Consider the following 17,536-nt stretch of genomic DNA (forward strand, 5'->3'; position numbering starts at 1 on the left):
TGGAAAAGAAAAGGAGGCAAAGAAATTGAAAACATTATTTTGTTTTGTTTTGTTTTTGTGGAGACAGAGTCTCGCTCTGTCCTGTTGCCCAGGCTGGAGTGCAGTGGCGCGATCACACGCACTGCAACCTTTGCCTTCCGGGTTCAAGCGATTCTCCTGCCTCAGCCTCCTGAGTAGCTGGGATTACAGGCACACGCCACCATACCCAGCTAATTTTTGTATTTTTAGTAGAGACGGGGTTTCACCATGTTGGTCAGGCTGGTTTCAAACTCCTGACCTCGTGATCCGCCCACCTCAGCCTCCCAGAGTGCTGGGATTACAGATGTGAGCCACCATGCCCAGCCAAAAACATTATTTTGAAGACTTGTAGCCAAGGAAAATTAGAATTCAGCCCAAACTGTAGAAAATTATTAAAATTGAAAAACATTAGGCAATACTAGGATCTCATGACAGGTGTACTATAGTTTTTAAAACATAATTTTTCTTTCTCCAGTTTCCTGTTTTTACTAAAGACAAATCATGGTAGGAACGATTTGCTTTATAATACTTGGCCAGATTATTTGTATAAAATACAGCAAGAATAATTATTTTTCACACAGGCTTTTTTAAAACATTGACTTTGATGGGACTTTGTTATTTAGAAGGAATCTCAGGCAAGACTTTTTTAAAGCCAAGCCTTGCCATGGATTTGTACCATCAAATATCTATGAGTTGGGTGAATTTCCTCTCCTCTTGAGGTTCCAAGATAAACCTGGGGCTCCTGGGCCTGTCGTAAAGTAACATTCTTTACTTAACACAAGTCAGAAACTCTGTTCAGGGACTGTGTACACAAAATATGAGGCCAGTTTCCCAAGGGCTTTATTGGCTCCATAAATCAAGTTTGATTCCTTAAAAGAAAGAACATGGTTCCAGTCAAAGCCTTGGTAAAATAATCAGTTTCTCCAGTTGTGTCCTGTTACCAGTGAAAACAGATTCTTACTGTACTTATGCAAATAACTGTATTGCCATAAATTAAGAGTACTCACAAATAGTTTCCAAATCCTGGAGAAATCAGACAGAGAGAAACAAATATGTTCCAAATTTTGGTCATAGGAATATACTAAATTGTTAAAAGCTGTCAATAGCTCAAAAGAAAAGTTTGAAGACTCTGAAAAACAAAACAAAGGATCAGCAATGTTTTAAGCAAAAAGCCAAAAAAATTATTTCAGTCCATACAGTTAATTCCTGTTCTGCTTTGATATTCATGAGCATTTGAGCTCTCCATGAGTCTGAAAGTTTTTCCTCTATTCTGATGTCACAATCTCCAAAGTTATCAGAAACTTGCATTCAAGAGCCCCTGTTAGAGTTTTATAGATGATTATTATTATTCATTTATTTTTAGACTAGTCTTGTTCTGTTGCGCAAGATGAAGTGCAGTGGTGCGATCTTGGCTCATGGCAACCTCCACCTACCAGGTTCAAGCGATTCTACTGCTCAGCCTCCCAAGTAGCTGGGATTACAGGCACCTGCCACCACACCCAGTTAATTTTTGTATTATTAGTAGAGACAGGGTTTTGCCATGTTGGCTAGGCTGGTCTTGAACTCCTGACCTCAAGTGATATGCTCGCCTCAGCCTCCCAAAGTGCTGAGATTACAGGCATGAGCCACCATGCCCAGCCTATTACAGCTGATTATAAAACCACCTTCTAAAGAGGACCAAGCAACACAACAATTGTCTGTGGATGACAAAGTTTTAGGGAAGCCATCCAAAGACACAGTTCATAAGGAAATTTGTTACCTCTGTGGCACACAACAATTTAGCATAACAGTTATAATTATTACTGATAATATACACTAAGTTATATCAGAATTATAGGAGTTTCCCATAATTTTAGAACACATACCAATAACGTATTTATACAAATACAGCCCAAAGAAAATAATACACCATTTCATATTTAACAATATATAATTTTTATACCAAATACAATTTTTATACCAAATAAGCCAAATTATGTCATTTTTGGACATTATGGAGACTTACATTTTAAAGGATTAATCAGGTCAGAAAAAGACATAATTTATGATTTGATTTTGGAAAGTTTGTCAAATATCAAAGGTTTAAAACTTGATATCACAAAATAGGATCGCAGGTCATTGTAAAATAAGTCATTCTTTTAACCAAAGCGATAACTCAAGGATTTCAAAAAGAAGGTGAAAATATCCATTCCTTGAGAGTAGAGACTTGATTTTTCAATCAGTAAGCCCTAATAAAAACAGCATGAAGCCAATTAAATTTGTTTTTCAAAATTTTATCAACAATCTATAAAATTTTAATCTTGACCATAACTTCCATAAGCCTTTTATAACCTTTATAACCTTTTAATGCTTCAAGAAAATCTTGTTAATTTGACACAGGGGGTCATGTGCTGCTTTTGCATCAGTGTACCTTTGACATTCATGATTAATTTATAAAGAAACTTTACCTATTTTATCTTTCAAAAATCAGCTCTTACAATCTCATGCACCCACCTCTTCCACAAGAGTCCCTGGGCCTTGAGGAGTTGAGTAGCTTTAATTTCTGGCCCTGTGTCTTAGGGATGCAGTTTATCCTGATTGGCATCTTCTACCAGGCCTGAAGATGAGGCTTTAATTGCTGTCAATGTTTAAGATTTGGCAGGACATAGGGCTGGGTGCAGTGGCTCACGCATGTAATCCCAGCACTTTGGGAGGCCGAGGAGGGCAGATCACGAGGTCAGGAGATCGAGACCCTACTGCCTAACATGGTGAACCCCATCTCTACTAAAGATACAAAAAAATTAGCCGGGTGTGGTGGCGGGTGCCTGTAGTCCCAGCTACTTGGCTGAGGCAGGAGAATGGCATGAACCCAGGAGGTGGAGCTTGTAGTGGGCCAAGATCACGCCACTGCACTCCAGCCTGGGCGACAGAGCGAGACTCCGTCTCAAAAAAAAAAAAAAAAAAAAAGATTTGGCAGGACATGGTGTTCTTTTTTAGACCCAGGAGTTAAAACCCTGTAACTCAATGTCGCAAGGACCTTTTTTTTTTTTTTTTTGAAACAGAGTCTCATTTTTGTCATCCAGGCTGGAGTGCAGTACGTGATCTTTGCTCACTGAAACCTCCACCTCCCCGGTTCAAATGATTCTCCTGCCTCAGCATCCCGAGTAGCTGGGACTACAGGTGTGTACCACCGTGTCCATCTAATTTTTGTATTTTTAGTAGAGATGGGGTTTCACTATGTTGATCAGGCTGGTCTCGAACTCCTGACCTCAGGTGACCCACCCACCTTGGCCTCCCAAAGTGCTGGGATTACAGGTGTGGGCCACCACATCCGGCCAGCACCTTAAAAGCACATACAGAAAGATACATGGATGTAATAACCTTAATTTAAAAACAAGATAATTCAGTTACTTATCTAGGGATGGGTCTCAGGCTGTAGACTGCTATCTACCACCCTAGAAGCAGGAAAAAAACAAAAACAAAAAAACCCAGCTCATCTTCCCTGTTAGAAGTGAGCTCAAACTCCAGAAAGGAGTTACCTGCCTTCCATTGTCATCGAAATAGGAAATCTTGCCTTCCTTGTTAAAAGCAAGTAAAACTCCAAATAAAAACAGGAATTGTACAACAAAATAAACTTTAGATCTTGTTTGTTTGTTTTGAGATGGAGTTTCACTCTGTCACCCAGGCTGGAGTGCAGTGGCGCAATCTTGGTTCACTGCAACCTCCACCTCCCGGGTTCAAGCAAGTCTCCTGCCTCAGTCTCCTGAGTAGCTGGGATTAAACAGGTGCCCGCCACCACACCTGGCTAATTTTTTGTATTTTTAGTAAAGACAGAGTTTTACCATATTAGTCAGGCTGGTCTTGAACTCCTGACCTCAGGTGATCCACCTGCTTTGGCCTCCCAAATTGTTGGGATTATAGGTGTGAGCCACCGCACCCAGCCAAAGATCTTCACCAAATTTGGGGAAATCAGGGATTCTCTGGAGGGGGTGCTCTCAGACCCTCCTCAGCAAATTGTCATATTGGTTTGAGCCATAAAATTAGCTCATGCTGGTACCAAGCACTGATAGGAGATTTGTCAAAGGTCAGGGACATCTCCACTCAGAATCCATCCATAGTTACCAAAATGTGAACCTTGAAAATCTGAGACAGGTCTCAGTTAATTTAGAAAGTTTATTTTTCCAAGGTTGAGAATGCACGGCTGTGACACAGCCTCAGGAGGTGCTGATGACATGTGCCTAAGGTCATCAGAGCACAGCTTGGTTTTACAGTTTTAGGAAGATGTGAGACATCAATTAACACTGTAAAATGAGCATTGGTTCTTCCGGAAAGGTGGGAGGACTGGAAGCAAAAGTGGGATGAACCGGAAGCAGGGAGGGGGTTTCCAGGTCATAGGTAGATAAGAGACAAATGTTGTGTTCTTTTGAGCATCTGATTAGCCTTTGCAAAGGAGACAATCGGATATGCATTTATCTCAGTGAGCAGAGGGGTGACTTTGAATAGAATGGGAAGCAGGTTTACACTAAGCAGTTTCCAGCTTGACATTTCCCTTTAGCTTAGTGATTTGGGGAACCCAAGGTATTTTCTTTTCACAACAGAAACTTCAGCTGGCTCACTGGGAAAATTAGAGACAATGTACAAAAGTAGCAAGCACAGCTGTGATGTTGCTGTTTCAACTCTTTGCCCTCCCTGAGGAAATCCCTTGCACAGGGGTAGCGTCCCTTGGCCCTGAAAGAGAAGAGTTAGCCTTCACGTGTCCAAGAGGAGGAGATGGACCTCCATGAATTATGTGAGCCACAGACTTACCAACAGGCCAGAGGTGCTTCGGTAGCTCCTCTGTCTCTGTCTGGACCTGCCCTCTGGTGTTGGGTTTTATAGTTTTCTCAAGTAGCAAAAGGTGGCAATCCCTCCATCTTACTTTTATTTTTATTTTTTGAGACAGATTCTCACCCTGTCACCCAGGCTGGAATGCAGGGGCACAATCACAGCTCACTGCAACCTCGACCTCTCAGGCTCAAGCAGTCCTCCCACCTCAGCCGCCCAAGTAGCTGGGACTACAGGTGTGTGGTACCATGCCCAGCTAATTTTATTTTTTAATAGTCTCTCCATTTTAGAAAACAAATTTGACCTGTTTCCTGCTATCTGTCTATCCCATATTCATGGGACCTAAGATTCATTCATTCACTGAATGAAGATTTTTTCAACATCCCTTGGTGCTAGTTATTCTTCTTGGTGCTTGGGATACATTAGTAAATAAAACAAAGATTCTTCCAGCAGAGATGACCGTAAGCTCAGTATAGCAATACATTATAGAGTGCTCTAGAAGGTAATAAGTACTAAGGAAAAAATAAATCGGATAGAGCTGACAGAATGTGGAGAGGTGGTTATAGTATTTTTATAGAGTGGTCAGGGTAGCTGTCATGAGAGGGTGAGACTTAAACCAAACCTTGGAGGTGGGAATGTTAGCCAAGCTGGTATCTGGGAGAAGAAAACACCAGGCAGAGGGATTAGCTAGAACTAAGGACTCAAGAAAGGAATGTGTCTAGCATAGGTAATGAGTAGTAGGGAAGCCACCTGGAGTGGAAAGAACGTAGGAGGGGCAGTAGGAGAGGCAGTCATAGAGGTGATGGGCCGGAGGGTGCAGGGCCTAGCAGGCTATGAAAAGGACTCTAGACTCTAGGTTTTATGCTGGGTAAAATGAGGAGCCACTGCAGGGCTTTGAGCAGCAGAGTGACAATCCAACTTACTTTTTTTTTTTTTTTTTCAATGGATCCTACCAACTGCTAAGTTAAGAATAATTTCCAGTGAGGGCTTTTGTAGTGTTAGAGATGATACTGGTTTGGACCAGCATTATTTTCAGAGATGTTGGTGCAAAGTGGTCAGATTCTGGATGTAGAATGTCGTGTATATGGGCTTAAGAGAGTAGAGCCAGCAGGTTTTTCTAATGGACTGGATGTGAGTTTAAGAAAAAAAAGGGCTGGGTGTGGTGGCCCACGCCTGTAATCCCAGCATTTGGGGCAGAGGCAGGAGGATCACTTGAACCCAGGAGTTTCAGGCCAACCTGGGCAACAGCGGGACAGAGGGAGACCCTGTATCAAAAAAAACACAAACAAGCCAGGCGCAGTGGCTCACGCCTGTAATCCCAGCACTTTGGGAGGCCAAGGTGGGTGGATCACAAGGTCAAGAGATCAAGACCATCCTGGCCAATATGGTGAAACCCTGTCTCAACTAAAAATACAAAAATTAGCCTGGCGTGGTGGCATGTGCCTGTAATCTCAGTTGCTCAGAAGGCTGAGGCAGGAGAATCGCTTGAACTCAGGAGGCAGAGATTGCAGTGAGCCGGTATTATGCCACTGCACTCCAACCTGGCAACAGAGCAAGACTCCGTCTCAAAAAAAAAACAAAAAACCACAAAGAAACACTTTAGCTTCCTCTCTTATAACGTGAAAATAATTTCAACCTCATAGAGGTGTCCCAAGTTGTAGATAAACAATGTAAAGTGCCAGGCACATTAGGCACTATCTTGTGTTTTTTAAATCAGTTGAATACATATCTGCTTACACACACACACACACACACACATTCACACACACACACACACTCACAAGCATCAGTAAGGTGGATCCGTTCTTGAATCTGAAACTTTTTCTATGCAAAACAAATACTCATACAGTTCCTAAATCAGTTGAATACATATCTGCTTACACACACACACACATTCACACACACACACCACAAGCATCAGTAAGGTGGATCCGTTCTTGAATCTGAAACTTTTTCTATGCAAAACAAATACATACAGTTCCTGCCACCCAAGCAGTTTTTCATTTCTAACTTGTACTGAATAGCTCTATCTTTTTAGAAGAAACACCCATTAAATCTCAAGGCTTCCCATATGCCTGTCTATTCCGGGACACATTGAAGGGGACCAGAGTGGGCCTTCGTGAGTATCTGGTCTGGAGATATACTGGGACCTCACAAACTGAGGAAGTAGGCATATTCTCTGGTCTTCATGATGCAGGAAGGGAATATCTGGGTCAAGTTTGAGGACTGTGGTTGTTAGCTTATGAAACGGTGTGGTCTCCTGCAGGGACATTGCTTTGTTATATCAGATGCCCAGAGATTGAGGAGTATCTTAGCTATCACTGGTCCAGCCCTCTCATTTTAGAGGTAAGAAAACAGAGACCAGACAGGGGAAATGGCTTCCCCAGAATCCTCCAGCTGAGATCAGTCTTGAAGTCTCAGAGATCAGTCATCTCTGACCTCAGTTCTCCTTCTTGTGGCTTATGAAGGCTCTCTTGTAAGACCTGCCTGCAGAAATATGGAAACCATGGTAGAAACTACGGTATATTGCCGGCTCAGAATCCCCCATTTGTTTTCAAAGAAGGGCTTGAATGAGGTGAGGGAGCAAGTCACTCAGATGTCAGGGAAGAGCGTCCAGGCAGAGGGAACAGCAAGATGAGAGAGGATATCCTGCGTACTTCAGTCTTCACACACCTAGACTGGCCACTCTCACCTGTCTGTTTCTTATCCCTTCGCCTGCTGGCCTTTGAGGAATTCATCAGACTTTTATTTACTCCACGTCAGACAATAAGAAACAATAGCAGGCCAGGTGCAGTGGCTCACGCCTGTTATCCCAGCACTTTGGGAGGCTGAGGCAGGTGGATCACAAGGTCAGGAGTTCAAGACCAACCTGACCAACATGGTGAAACCCCGTCTCTACTAAAAATACCAAAGTTAGCTGGGCGTGGAGGTGCATGCCTGTAATCCCAGCTACTCGGGAGGCTGGGGCAGGAGAATCGCTTGAACCCCGGAGGCAGAGGTTGCAGTGAGCAGAGATCACGCCACAGCACTGCGACCTGGGCAACAGGGCGAGACTCCGTCTCAAAAAAAAAAAAAAAAGAAAAAGAAGCAATAGCAGTAAAGTCAACAATAATGTATCATATACTTAAAAATTTGTTAAGAGGGCTGGGCCCAGTGGCTCACGCCTGTAATCCCAGCACTTCAGGAGGCCAAGGCAGACAGATCATCTGAGGTCAGGAGTTAGAGACCAGCCTGGCCAACATGGTGAAACCCCATCTCTACTAAGAATACAAAAATTAGGCAGGTGTGGTGGCACATGCCTAAAATCCCAGCTACTCCAGGCTGAGGCAGGAGAATCATTTGAACCCAGGAGGCAGAGGTTGCAGTGAACCAAGATCACTCCACTGCACTCCAGCCTGGGCAACAGAGCCAGACTCTGTCTCGAAAAAAAAAGATTTTGTTAAGAGGTTAGAGCTGGCTGAGTGCGGTGGCTCACACCTGTAATCTCAGCACTTTGGGAGGCCGAGGCGGGTGGATCACCTGAGGTCAGGAATTCAAGACCAGCCTGACCAACATGGTGAAACCCTGTCTCTACTAAAAATATAAAAATTAGCTGGGCATGGTGGCAGGCACCTGTAATCCCAGTTACTCGGGAGGCTGAGGCAGAAGAATAGCTTGAACCCAGGAGGCAGAGGTTGCAGTGAGCTGAGATCATGCCACTGCGCTCCAGCCAGGGCAGCAGAGCAAGACTCTGTCTCATAAATAAATAAATAAATAGATAAATAAATAAAATTTAACTTGACCAGCAACACTCATGAATCTTGAAAACAGAGTTTTCCAGGAGAGAATCTATAATATCAGAATACCAGCTGGGGGATATAGCCCTGCCAGCAGCCAGTCTCGTGCTCTCCTAAGGAGAGAGTTGAAGTTTTAGGTAGCCATGGGACAACCTGTTAAAGGAGAATTGTCCAAAATTGCAAACGCTAGGGGGACTCCCAGACTCCCAGACTCCCATCCATCCCAGTGGTATGGAAGTGCTTCAGCCACGCTATCCTAAGAGTAGCGCTACAGCACAGTTGCACTGAGAGAGGCACCATGCATCGGGTTCCTTGCTGGCAGGCCAGGAAGCACTTTATAATGATGCTTACTGGCTGGGCACAGTGGCTCACGCCTATAATCCTAGTACTTTGGGAGGCTAAGGTAGGCGGATCACTTGAGGTCAGGAGTTTGAGACCAGCCTGGGCAACATGGCGAAACCCTGTCTCTAATAAAAATACAAAAGTTTGGCCGGGTTGCTGGCGCATGCCTGTAAACCCAGCTACTCCGGAGGCTGAGGCATGAGAATCCCTTGAACCTGGGAAGCGGAAGTTGCAGTGAGCCGAGTTCACACCACTGCACTCCAGCCTAGGTGACAGAGTGGGACTCCGTCTCAAAAAACACACACACACACACAAAAATAATGCTTACTTACAGACAACAATTTGTATAGTTTTCCAAGCAGTTTCCATCACTCCATTCCATCAACACGCCCATCCTGTGAGAGAGGTAGGGCAGAGATGAGCCTCATCAATCTCCCCTTGCAGCAGAGGAATGTGCGGGTAAGAGAGTCCAAATGTTTCTGAACAAAGCCATAGCTCGTGAGTGGTGAAGCTGGGCCTAGCCCTGTCTCCTGGCCTGGCGGTGGCGGTGGGCTCTGTACAGCGTTGATTCCCAGCCAGCGGCACACCCTGAAGGGTCACATAGCAGTGGGAGTGCAGATGCTTAGACTTTCCCCATCAGAACCACTCAATTGGAATCTTCAGAGTTGGGGCCAGGTCAGCAGCAGCCACAGAAGATGCTCTGGTCTTCCTGCTTCAGCAGACAAAGGTTTCTAAGCCCAAATGTGAGGCATGAGGATAAATGAAATTGTAAATGGAAGCACAAAAATGTCCAGGTCTGAGTTCCTCTGTTGTGTTTTAGTCAGTTTCCTAATCACAGCCTCAGTGCAGTATTTTAGCTCTAAACAATGCTTCTTAGGTCTGAGGGAACTTCTGAAGGAAAGGAGACATGTAGATCTGAAATCCAATTTTTTACCGTTTTTTGATAAGTAGGCTTTTTTTTTTTTGAGTTGGAGTCTCACTGTGTCACCAGGCTGGAGTGCAGTGGCATGATCTCAGCTCACTGCAACCTCCGCCTCCTGAGTTCAAGTGATTCTTCTGCCTCAGCCTCCCAAGTAGCTGGGATTACAAGTGCCCACCACTACACCTAGCTAACTTTTGTGTTTTTAGGAGAGATGGGGTTTCACCATGTTGGCCAGGTTAGTCTTGAACTCCTGACCTCAAGTGATGCGCCCACCTCAGCCTCCCAGATTGCTGGGATTACAGGGGTGAGCCACCATGCCTGGCCAATAAGTGGGCTTTTTAAGAATGTTCCCGGACTGGGTGTAGTGGCTCACACCTGTAATCCCAGCACTTTGGGAGGCCAAGGCAGGCAGATCACCTGAGGTCGGGAGTTTGAGACCAGCCTAATCAACAGATCAACATGGAGAAACCTCGCCTCTACTAAAAATACAAAATTAGCCAAGCATAGTGGCACATGCCTGTAATTCCAGCTACTCGGGAGGCTGAGACAGGAGAATTGCTTGAACCTGGGAGGCAGAGGTTGTGGTGAACTGAGATCGCGCCATTGCATTGCAGCCTGAGTAACAAGAGTGAAAAACTCTGTCTTAAAAAAAAAAAAAAAAAATTTTCCTGAGAATGGATGAACATTAAGTCCAGGTCCTCTGTTAATAATGTTGTTACTATACTGTTCTTCTCATATTTATTTTTAGATTGAAAAAAATCAAGGGAAGGGATGATATTATGCAAGTATATATGATCATTAAATAGGCAATACGTGAAGGTACAGAGGTGTACATGAAGGTCAGCACCAATGCTGTTCTCAGCTACCCATGTTGAGGCAAGGATAATAATGATGAACATTTGTTAATACCTACTTGGGCCAGGTGCTGTGCCTAGTATTTTGCACATGTGATCTTAAGTAATGCTTACAGCAACTCTGTGAGATGGGTAGTGGGATAAAATGTTAACTGTTGACAAAATCTATCTCATAAGGCCAGGTGCAGTGGCTCATGCCTGTAGTCCCAGCACTTTGGGAGGCCGAGGCAGGCAGATCACTTGAGGTCAGGAGTTTGAGACCAGCTTGGCCCACATGGTGAAACCCTGTCTGTACTGAAAATACAAAGTTAGCCAGGCGTGGTGGCACGTGCCTATCGTCCCAGCTATTTGGGAGGCTGAGGTAGGAGAATCCCTTGAGCCCAGGAGACAGAGGTTGCAGTGAACCGAGATCACACCACTGCACTGCACTCCAGCCTGGGCAACAGAGCAAGACTCCATCTCAAAAAAAAAAAAAGAAAAGAAAAAATCTGTCTCATGGAGTTGTTGTAATGATTAGTGACTTGACTCTACCCAGTGTGGCACTAACGCTGGATTTCCAAGACCACCCACAGGTTCAATGATTCCTAAGAGACTCAAGGGACTCTACTTATAGTTATACTTAACAGTTCTGGTTTAGTACAATGGAAGCAAATCAGCAAAGGGAAGAAGTGCATGGGACAAAGTCCGTAGGAAACCAGGTGCCAATGTCCAAGAGGCCTCTCCCAGTGGAATCACACAGAACGCACTTCATTCTTCCACTGCCAAATTGTGCAACACGTGTAAAATGTCACCAATCAGGGAAGCTCATTAGAGGTACCCTGTACTCAAGGTTTTCACCATGACATGCTGGTCATGTAGGCATCCTCTGCCTAGCACATACCAAAATTCTAGAATCATAGAGGGAAAGCTGGTGTTCTGCATAAAGTATCTTTTTTGTGTGTGCTTTTTTGAAAAAAAAATTTGTTTTTGTAGAGACAGGATCTCACCATGTTGCCCAGGCTGGTCTTGAACTCCTAGACTCAAGTGATCCTTCCGCCTGTAATCCCAAAGTGCTGGATTGTGAGCCCTGGGCCCAGCCAGCAAAAACTATCTTGTTTGCCTGAGCAGTTGAGGAACAATGTTAGGAAATGATGGGAACCATCTCAAAATCCAAGTTCTCAGCTGTCAGCCATGGCCTGATCTAAGAATTTTCTAAGGCTCAGGCTCTAAGGAGTCTCAGGCCTGCTGTGTTAACTTTTTTCTGCACAGCACTCAAAGTTTATTTCCTTTTTGAATTTGAGAGATGGGAAGGCTGAGTTTCACAGAGGTTGGGTGGCCTTCTCAAGGACACACAGCTACCAGGTAGCCAGGCCAAGATCTGGAATTCGGGTGTCATGGAAGACCCTGAGAAAAATCTCAGTGGAGCCAGAAGACCTTCTGCAGTTCAGCACTGTCCAGAACTTTCTGCAGTGACAGAAGTGGTCTAGATACTGGAAATGCACCATCCAGTACAGCAGCCACTAAGCACACATGACTACTGAGCGCTAGAAATGTGGCTAGTACCACTAAGGAGCCAAATTTGTGTTTGTTTTTAATGTTTAATTCATTTAAATAGCTGCATGCAGCTGGTCGCCACCATACTGGGCAGTACAGTTCTATACTATAATGTAATGGATTTTTCTTCAATTGGGAAGCAGGTGGGATAAATAGATCTTGGTTCTTGTTCTGTACTAAGGAATGCACTGGTCTATGTGTTCCTCTCACTGGGCGCCCTTGTGTATGTGCAACAGGGGAAAATAACATGTCATGTCTGCAAGTTCCCTGAAAAAAAAAAAAGGCCCTTTCCATTCAGCGATTATGCGAGCTTGGTTTCATTGTTATTAAAGAAAGGAGCTTGCCTGACTAAACATAGAGCATTAAAGCTGACCCCATAGGGGATTCTGAGGCCCGTCCTGGTGAAGCTCCCTTGCTGGACTCAGGCTGCCTCCTCTCTCGGCTTCTGACCTGCACAGCCGGTTCTCAGGCCTCTGTGTTATCAGGAAACGGGGTGTGCCGGCAAGTCAGGATGACCTTCTACCCATGTGCATCTTCTCTGTCTGCCTTAGTATGAGGCGCTCATGAGCAGCCAGACAACCAGAAGCCCAGAGAAGGGGAGAAGAGACTTTAAGAACCTGCAGGGCTAGTTAGAGCACTGAACTTCTCTTCTGTCTTCATGCTGACGCCAGGAGGTGATGTGGGCCCAGGGGGTGGGTCTGTTGCAGGCCAAGGAGAGCTCATGGATGATGAAGAGGCTGGAGAGCTAGCATGGGGGTTATAAACACCAGCTCTGGAGCAAATAACCTCAGTTGGTATCCTGGTTCCCATGCCTTAGGAAACTTACTTAAGGTCACTGAGCCTTAGATCCTCATCTGTAAGATGGGAAGAAGATTATTGGGAAAATTAAGTGGGAGTAATAATAATATCAGCTGTTGCCTCTGGGGCTGTGCTTGCCTGCGAGCCACACCAGGCTGCAGATGACAGGAAACACAGTGAGAGCTGGAGTTGCTGCTGACTAGGCGCCCCCTCCATTCCAGCAATTCCCTTTCTGTTTGATGTCCGTGAACATCACCCACATCGCCATCCAGGCCTTGAGAGAGGAGTGTCTCTCCAGGTGAGTCCCCAAACACCAGCTGGTTAGAGTGACCCAGCAAAGCCTGGTTCATCCCCACTCTGGCTTCATTTTCCCCAGCTCTACTCCACCTGCCGGCTCCTAGAGGGCCTGGACAAAGTCCCCATGCACCAGTCTCCCCAGGACATCTCTCCTCCCACCCGTGGCTTTAGATGTCAGGCTCCTGGGGAATGGTGGGGGCATCCTGGGTTTGGGCTGGCTCCCTGGGGAAATGGGGAGGGCGGGTGGGAGGGCACCCAGGTCTCAGCCTTCATCCACTGCTGAGCAGGTCACCCCACCTTCTTCCTGCAGAGAGTGTAATCGGCAGCAGAAGGTCATCCCCGTGGTGAACAGCTTCTATGCCGCCACATTCCTCCACCTTGCACATGTCTGGAGGACACAGCGGAAGACCATCTCAGACTCCAGCTTTGTCCTCAAAGGTGTGCTCTTTCTTCTGGGGAGGCCTGGGCTCCTGAGTGCGCAGTGTCCCGGGTTCAGAGAGTCCAAGGTGGTTGCTAGACTGGTTTTGGCTGCAGTTCTTCCCCATCCACACTTTCTCAAATTCCAGCTTACCAGAATCTCCATCACCCACGCCCTGGAGCCTGCTAGTTCTCCTTTCTCTGCCCTGACTGTTGCCCCTTTCTGGCCTTATACTTATGACGAGCATATATTCTGATCAAAAATTGGGAGTTGGGGTCCAATAGTTGGACTATTCAAAGTTGCAATTGTCTGGACAAGGTAGAGTGTGTGGTCCCTGTGTCTGTATCTGGCTCCCCGGGCTACCTCTCTGGTGATCTCTCCATCTGAGGCTCCTTCACCTTTCTCTCCATGGGATAGGGGTTGGGGGTGCTCCCTAGAGCTGCTAGGCTTGAGGCCCTGACTATTGTGTCACCGAGACCCCCCTCAAGCCTTCTGCTCCCCAATTCTCTCTGTTGCAGACTTGGAAGTATTGGCCAAGAAGAGCCCACGGCGGCTGCTGAAGACCCTGGAGCTGTACTTGGCCAGAGTGTCAAAGGGACAGGCCTCCTTGTTGGGGGCACAGAAGTGCTGTGGGCCGGAAGCCCCTCCCTTCAAAGATCTCACCTTCACAGGCAAGAGTGATCTGCAGCCTCACTCATCCTAAGGCGTATGGCTGACCTGAACTCCGAGATGGATGGAGGTTTAAAGGCTGAGCTGCAGGGGCTTTCACAGGGTCAGTGGAAACCATGTCAGGAGGCTGGCCGGGCCGCACCCCTTGCTGTCTCCGCAGATGGGATATAGGAAGCTCCTGGGCTTAGCTGTGGAAAACCAAGAAGAGGGCAGGGGCAGCACCCGATGGGGCAGCATGATCCAAGCAAGGGGCCTGAGTCCTCAGTGGGGCTGGGGCACGGAGGTACCTCACCAGGTGGGTGTCAGGCCCCCTCTAGAGTTTCTGGCCATTCACTTACCACTCTGTTCTCCCCCTGACCCCCGCTCCATTGTTTATAATGGGAAAATGGACATTTGGCTAGGTGTCTCTCATGGCTGCTCCATCCTAGCCCCGACAAGCTGGGGCTTTCTCGTGTAGAGGCTGTGCCCGCCCCATGATGGGTTTCTGGCCTAATTGAGGGAAGGAGGAAATTCATACCAGCAGTTTTCAAATAAAGGAATTGTTCCAATTAAGCATCTTAGGTGTTTTTTTCCAAGACAAGTCTTGCACCATCCTGTGGTCCTGTTGTTCCAGGACCTGGTTAGAGCCAGGCACACCCAAGGTGAAGGCATAGGTAGGTTCCAGCCTGGTCATGGGCTCCAGGAGACAGAAGGTTGCCGTGCTACAGCCAAACCCTGCTGAGTTCATAGGATGTCCATCCTCTGCTATACTTACAAGTCCAAAGACTCCTTGCAGGGTCTAGCCAGTGGACGAGGTAGCCCAGTTCTTGTTCAGATTGACTGGTATAAGGCATCCACACAGCATTTTTCCTGCATCTGCTTCTAGGAAAGGCCAGCACTATTGGTTCCTTCCCGAAAGAGCCTCCAGGCCAGGGTACCTGAGCTGGGGAGTGGGGGGCAGGTGAGAGCCCCGCTATGCTGCCTTCTGTCCTCTGGACTCCCTCAAGTGGAATGCTATGAAAGCCCACTATCTAGCCCTGCAGGCCTCTTTAAGTCTGACCCACTGCAGGGGGGAACCATCACAGAGGTGGGGAAGAGAGGTGGCCACCCAGGCATGGAGGGGAACTCCTGACTGCTGTCAGCAGAATGCCTCAAGGGTGGGGCTGGTAACAAACCAACCCTATAGTTTGCCTTGTGTTGTCTGCCAGACCTGAACTAACCCTTTCATTCACAATACTTCCAGTCTGGTCCTCAGCTAACCAGCAAAGATGGCAGGGAGATTGCTGGGCATGGCATGGCAGGAGCTGGAACGCAGGGGAGGAAAGCTGCAGCTCGGCCTCCACTTTGGAGCATCAGGTTGGGTGATTCTTCCCTCTGCAGGGTCCTTTCTTCCCACCTCCCACCTGTTTAGTGCCCCCCAGATGACAGAGTACTCACAGCTTCAGACCCTGGAACATTAGCAATGATGTAGCCTGATAATATTAAATTTACATTTCTGTTAACGAACTGGTGGTGAGAGGTACCTGAACCCTCTGAAAGTAGATGCAAAAATCTCTTTTTTTTTTTTTTTAAACAGGATCTCACTCTGTCACCCAGGCTGGAGTGCAGTGGCGTGATCTCGGCTCACTGCAACCTCCACCTCCCAGGCTCAAACCATCCTCCCACTTCAGCCTCCTGAGTAGCTGGGACTACAGGTGTGTGCCACCATGCCCAGCTAATTTTTGTATTTTTGGTAGAGATGGGGTTTCACCATGTTCCCCACGCTGGTCTCAAACCCCAGAGCTCAGGCATTGTGCCTGCCTCTGCCTCCCAAAATGCTGAGATTACAGGTATGAGCCACCATGTCCAGCCACAAAAATCTTAATCTGTGTATATTTATAGGGAAAGGGCCTAGGCCTTTCATAGGAGGATGAAAATACTCCCTACCTCTACAAAGGTTGTCGGAACCACTAATGTAGTGCAACCTTTATTCTCTCCCCTTTAAAAAACCATCCCTGGCACCTGCTCTTTATGTAGACTGTCAAGTAGGGCTGAGAAGTCTGCGGAGAAGATAGGGAGGCAGATGCACAGAGGAGCTCATTTCTTTTTTACTTTTATTTTTTGAGTCAGAGTCTCTGTCACCCAGGCTGGAGTGCACTTGTACAATCTCGGCTCACTGCAACCTCCACCTCCCGGGTTCAAGCAATTCTCCTGCCTCAGCCTCCCAAGTAGCTGAGATTACAGGCATGCACAACCATGCCTGGCTAATTTTTTTTGTATTTTTAGTAGAGACGGGGTTTCCATGTTGGCCAGACTGGTCTCAAACTCCTGATCACAAATGATCTGCCCGTCTCGCCCTTCCAAACTGCTGGTGTTATAGGCATGAGCCACCGCACCCGGCCGGGGTATCTATGGTTCTTGGCACAAAATCAGCAAGTTCAACTTGCCGATTGATCAGAATTTTTGTTTTGGGATGAAAGAATCCAATTTCTAGAGCTTGGAAGCCACATTGCCCAGAGGACCTGGGGGTGAGGGTGAGTCAGGGTGGTTGCAGCCTTGCCAAGCCTCATGGCCTCTGGTCCAAGGTGACACAGGCTCACTCACACCCTGCTCTTGGCCCCCGGGCATGCTTTCTCAGATGGGACCTCTTTTTGGCTACTGCATTCTCCCTGCTATTCAGCTCTCTAGCCTCTGACATCCAACCACCACTTCATTACACAAGAGAATGAACCAAGGTCTAGCAAAGGAAAGTAACTTGCCTAGGATCACAGAGGCAGGGTAAGAACCAGACTGAAGACTGTCCATGCTAGCCTGGTGCTTTTCGCACAGCCCTGCAGTGGCCCTGGGCTCACCAGCCAAACATGCAGTGCAATGTGCCTACGAAGTAATAAGCCAGGCTTGGTACAGTTGTGAAAAGCTATCCTCTCTTGCTCAGCGAGCATATGTCACTTGAAGCTGCCTGGCAGTGCTTTATTAGGGCATCTGAGGAAATACTGGCTTAAATGGAGCTGCATCCCAAGCCCATCACCACAACCTTCTCCCTGTTGGGAATGTAAGACTGAACTGAACCCCCGGATGAAAGTGATCCTGAGGCCTGGCACTGTACCACCTCCTTATTGGGTTCACAGCAGTCCCTGCAGGCCTGGCT

General features: G+C 46.7%; 1 protein-coding gene across 8 annotated transcripts in view; it reads left to right on the plus strand.

Annotated features, from left to right (window-relative positions):
* ELMOD3 (ELMO domain containing 3) overlaps positions 1–14,982 on the plus strand; it is a 63,707-nt gene extending 48,725 nt beyond the window's left edge. For all 8 annotated transcript variants that reach the window (XM_009184544.2, XM_017947691.2, XM_031655303.1 and 5 more), the window contains 3 exons: positions 13,268–13,344; positions 13,654–13,781; positions 14,280–14,982. In XM_009184544.2, coding sequence (XP_009182808.1) covers positions 13,268–13,344; positions 13,654–13,781; positions 14,280–14,464 — 390 coding nt within the window. In that variant the 3' untranslated portion in view covers positions 14,465–14,982. The remainder of the gene's footprint in view (positions 1–13,267; positions 13,345–13,653; positions 13,782–14,279) is intronic.
* Positions 14,983–17,536: the final 2,554 nt, after the last annotated feature.

This window comes from Papio anubis, chromosome 14 (assembly GCF_008728515.1).
Source record: "Papio anubis isolate 15944 chromosome 14, Panubis1.0, whole genome shotgun sequence".
NCBI lineage: Eukaryota > Metazoa > Chordata > Mammalia > Primates > Cercopithecidae > Papio > Papio anubis.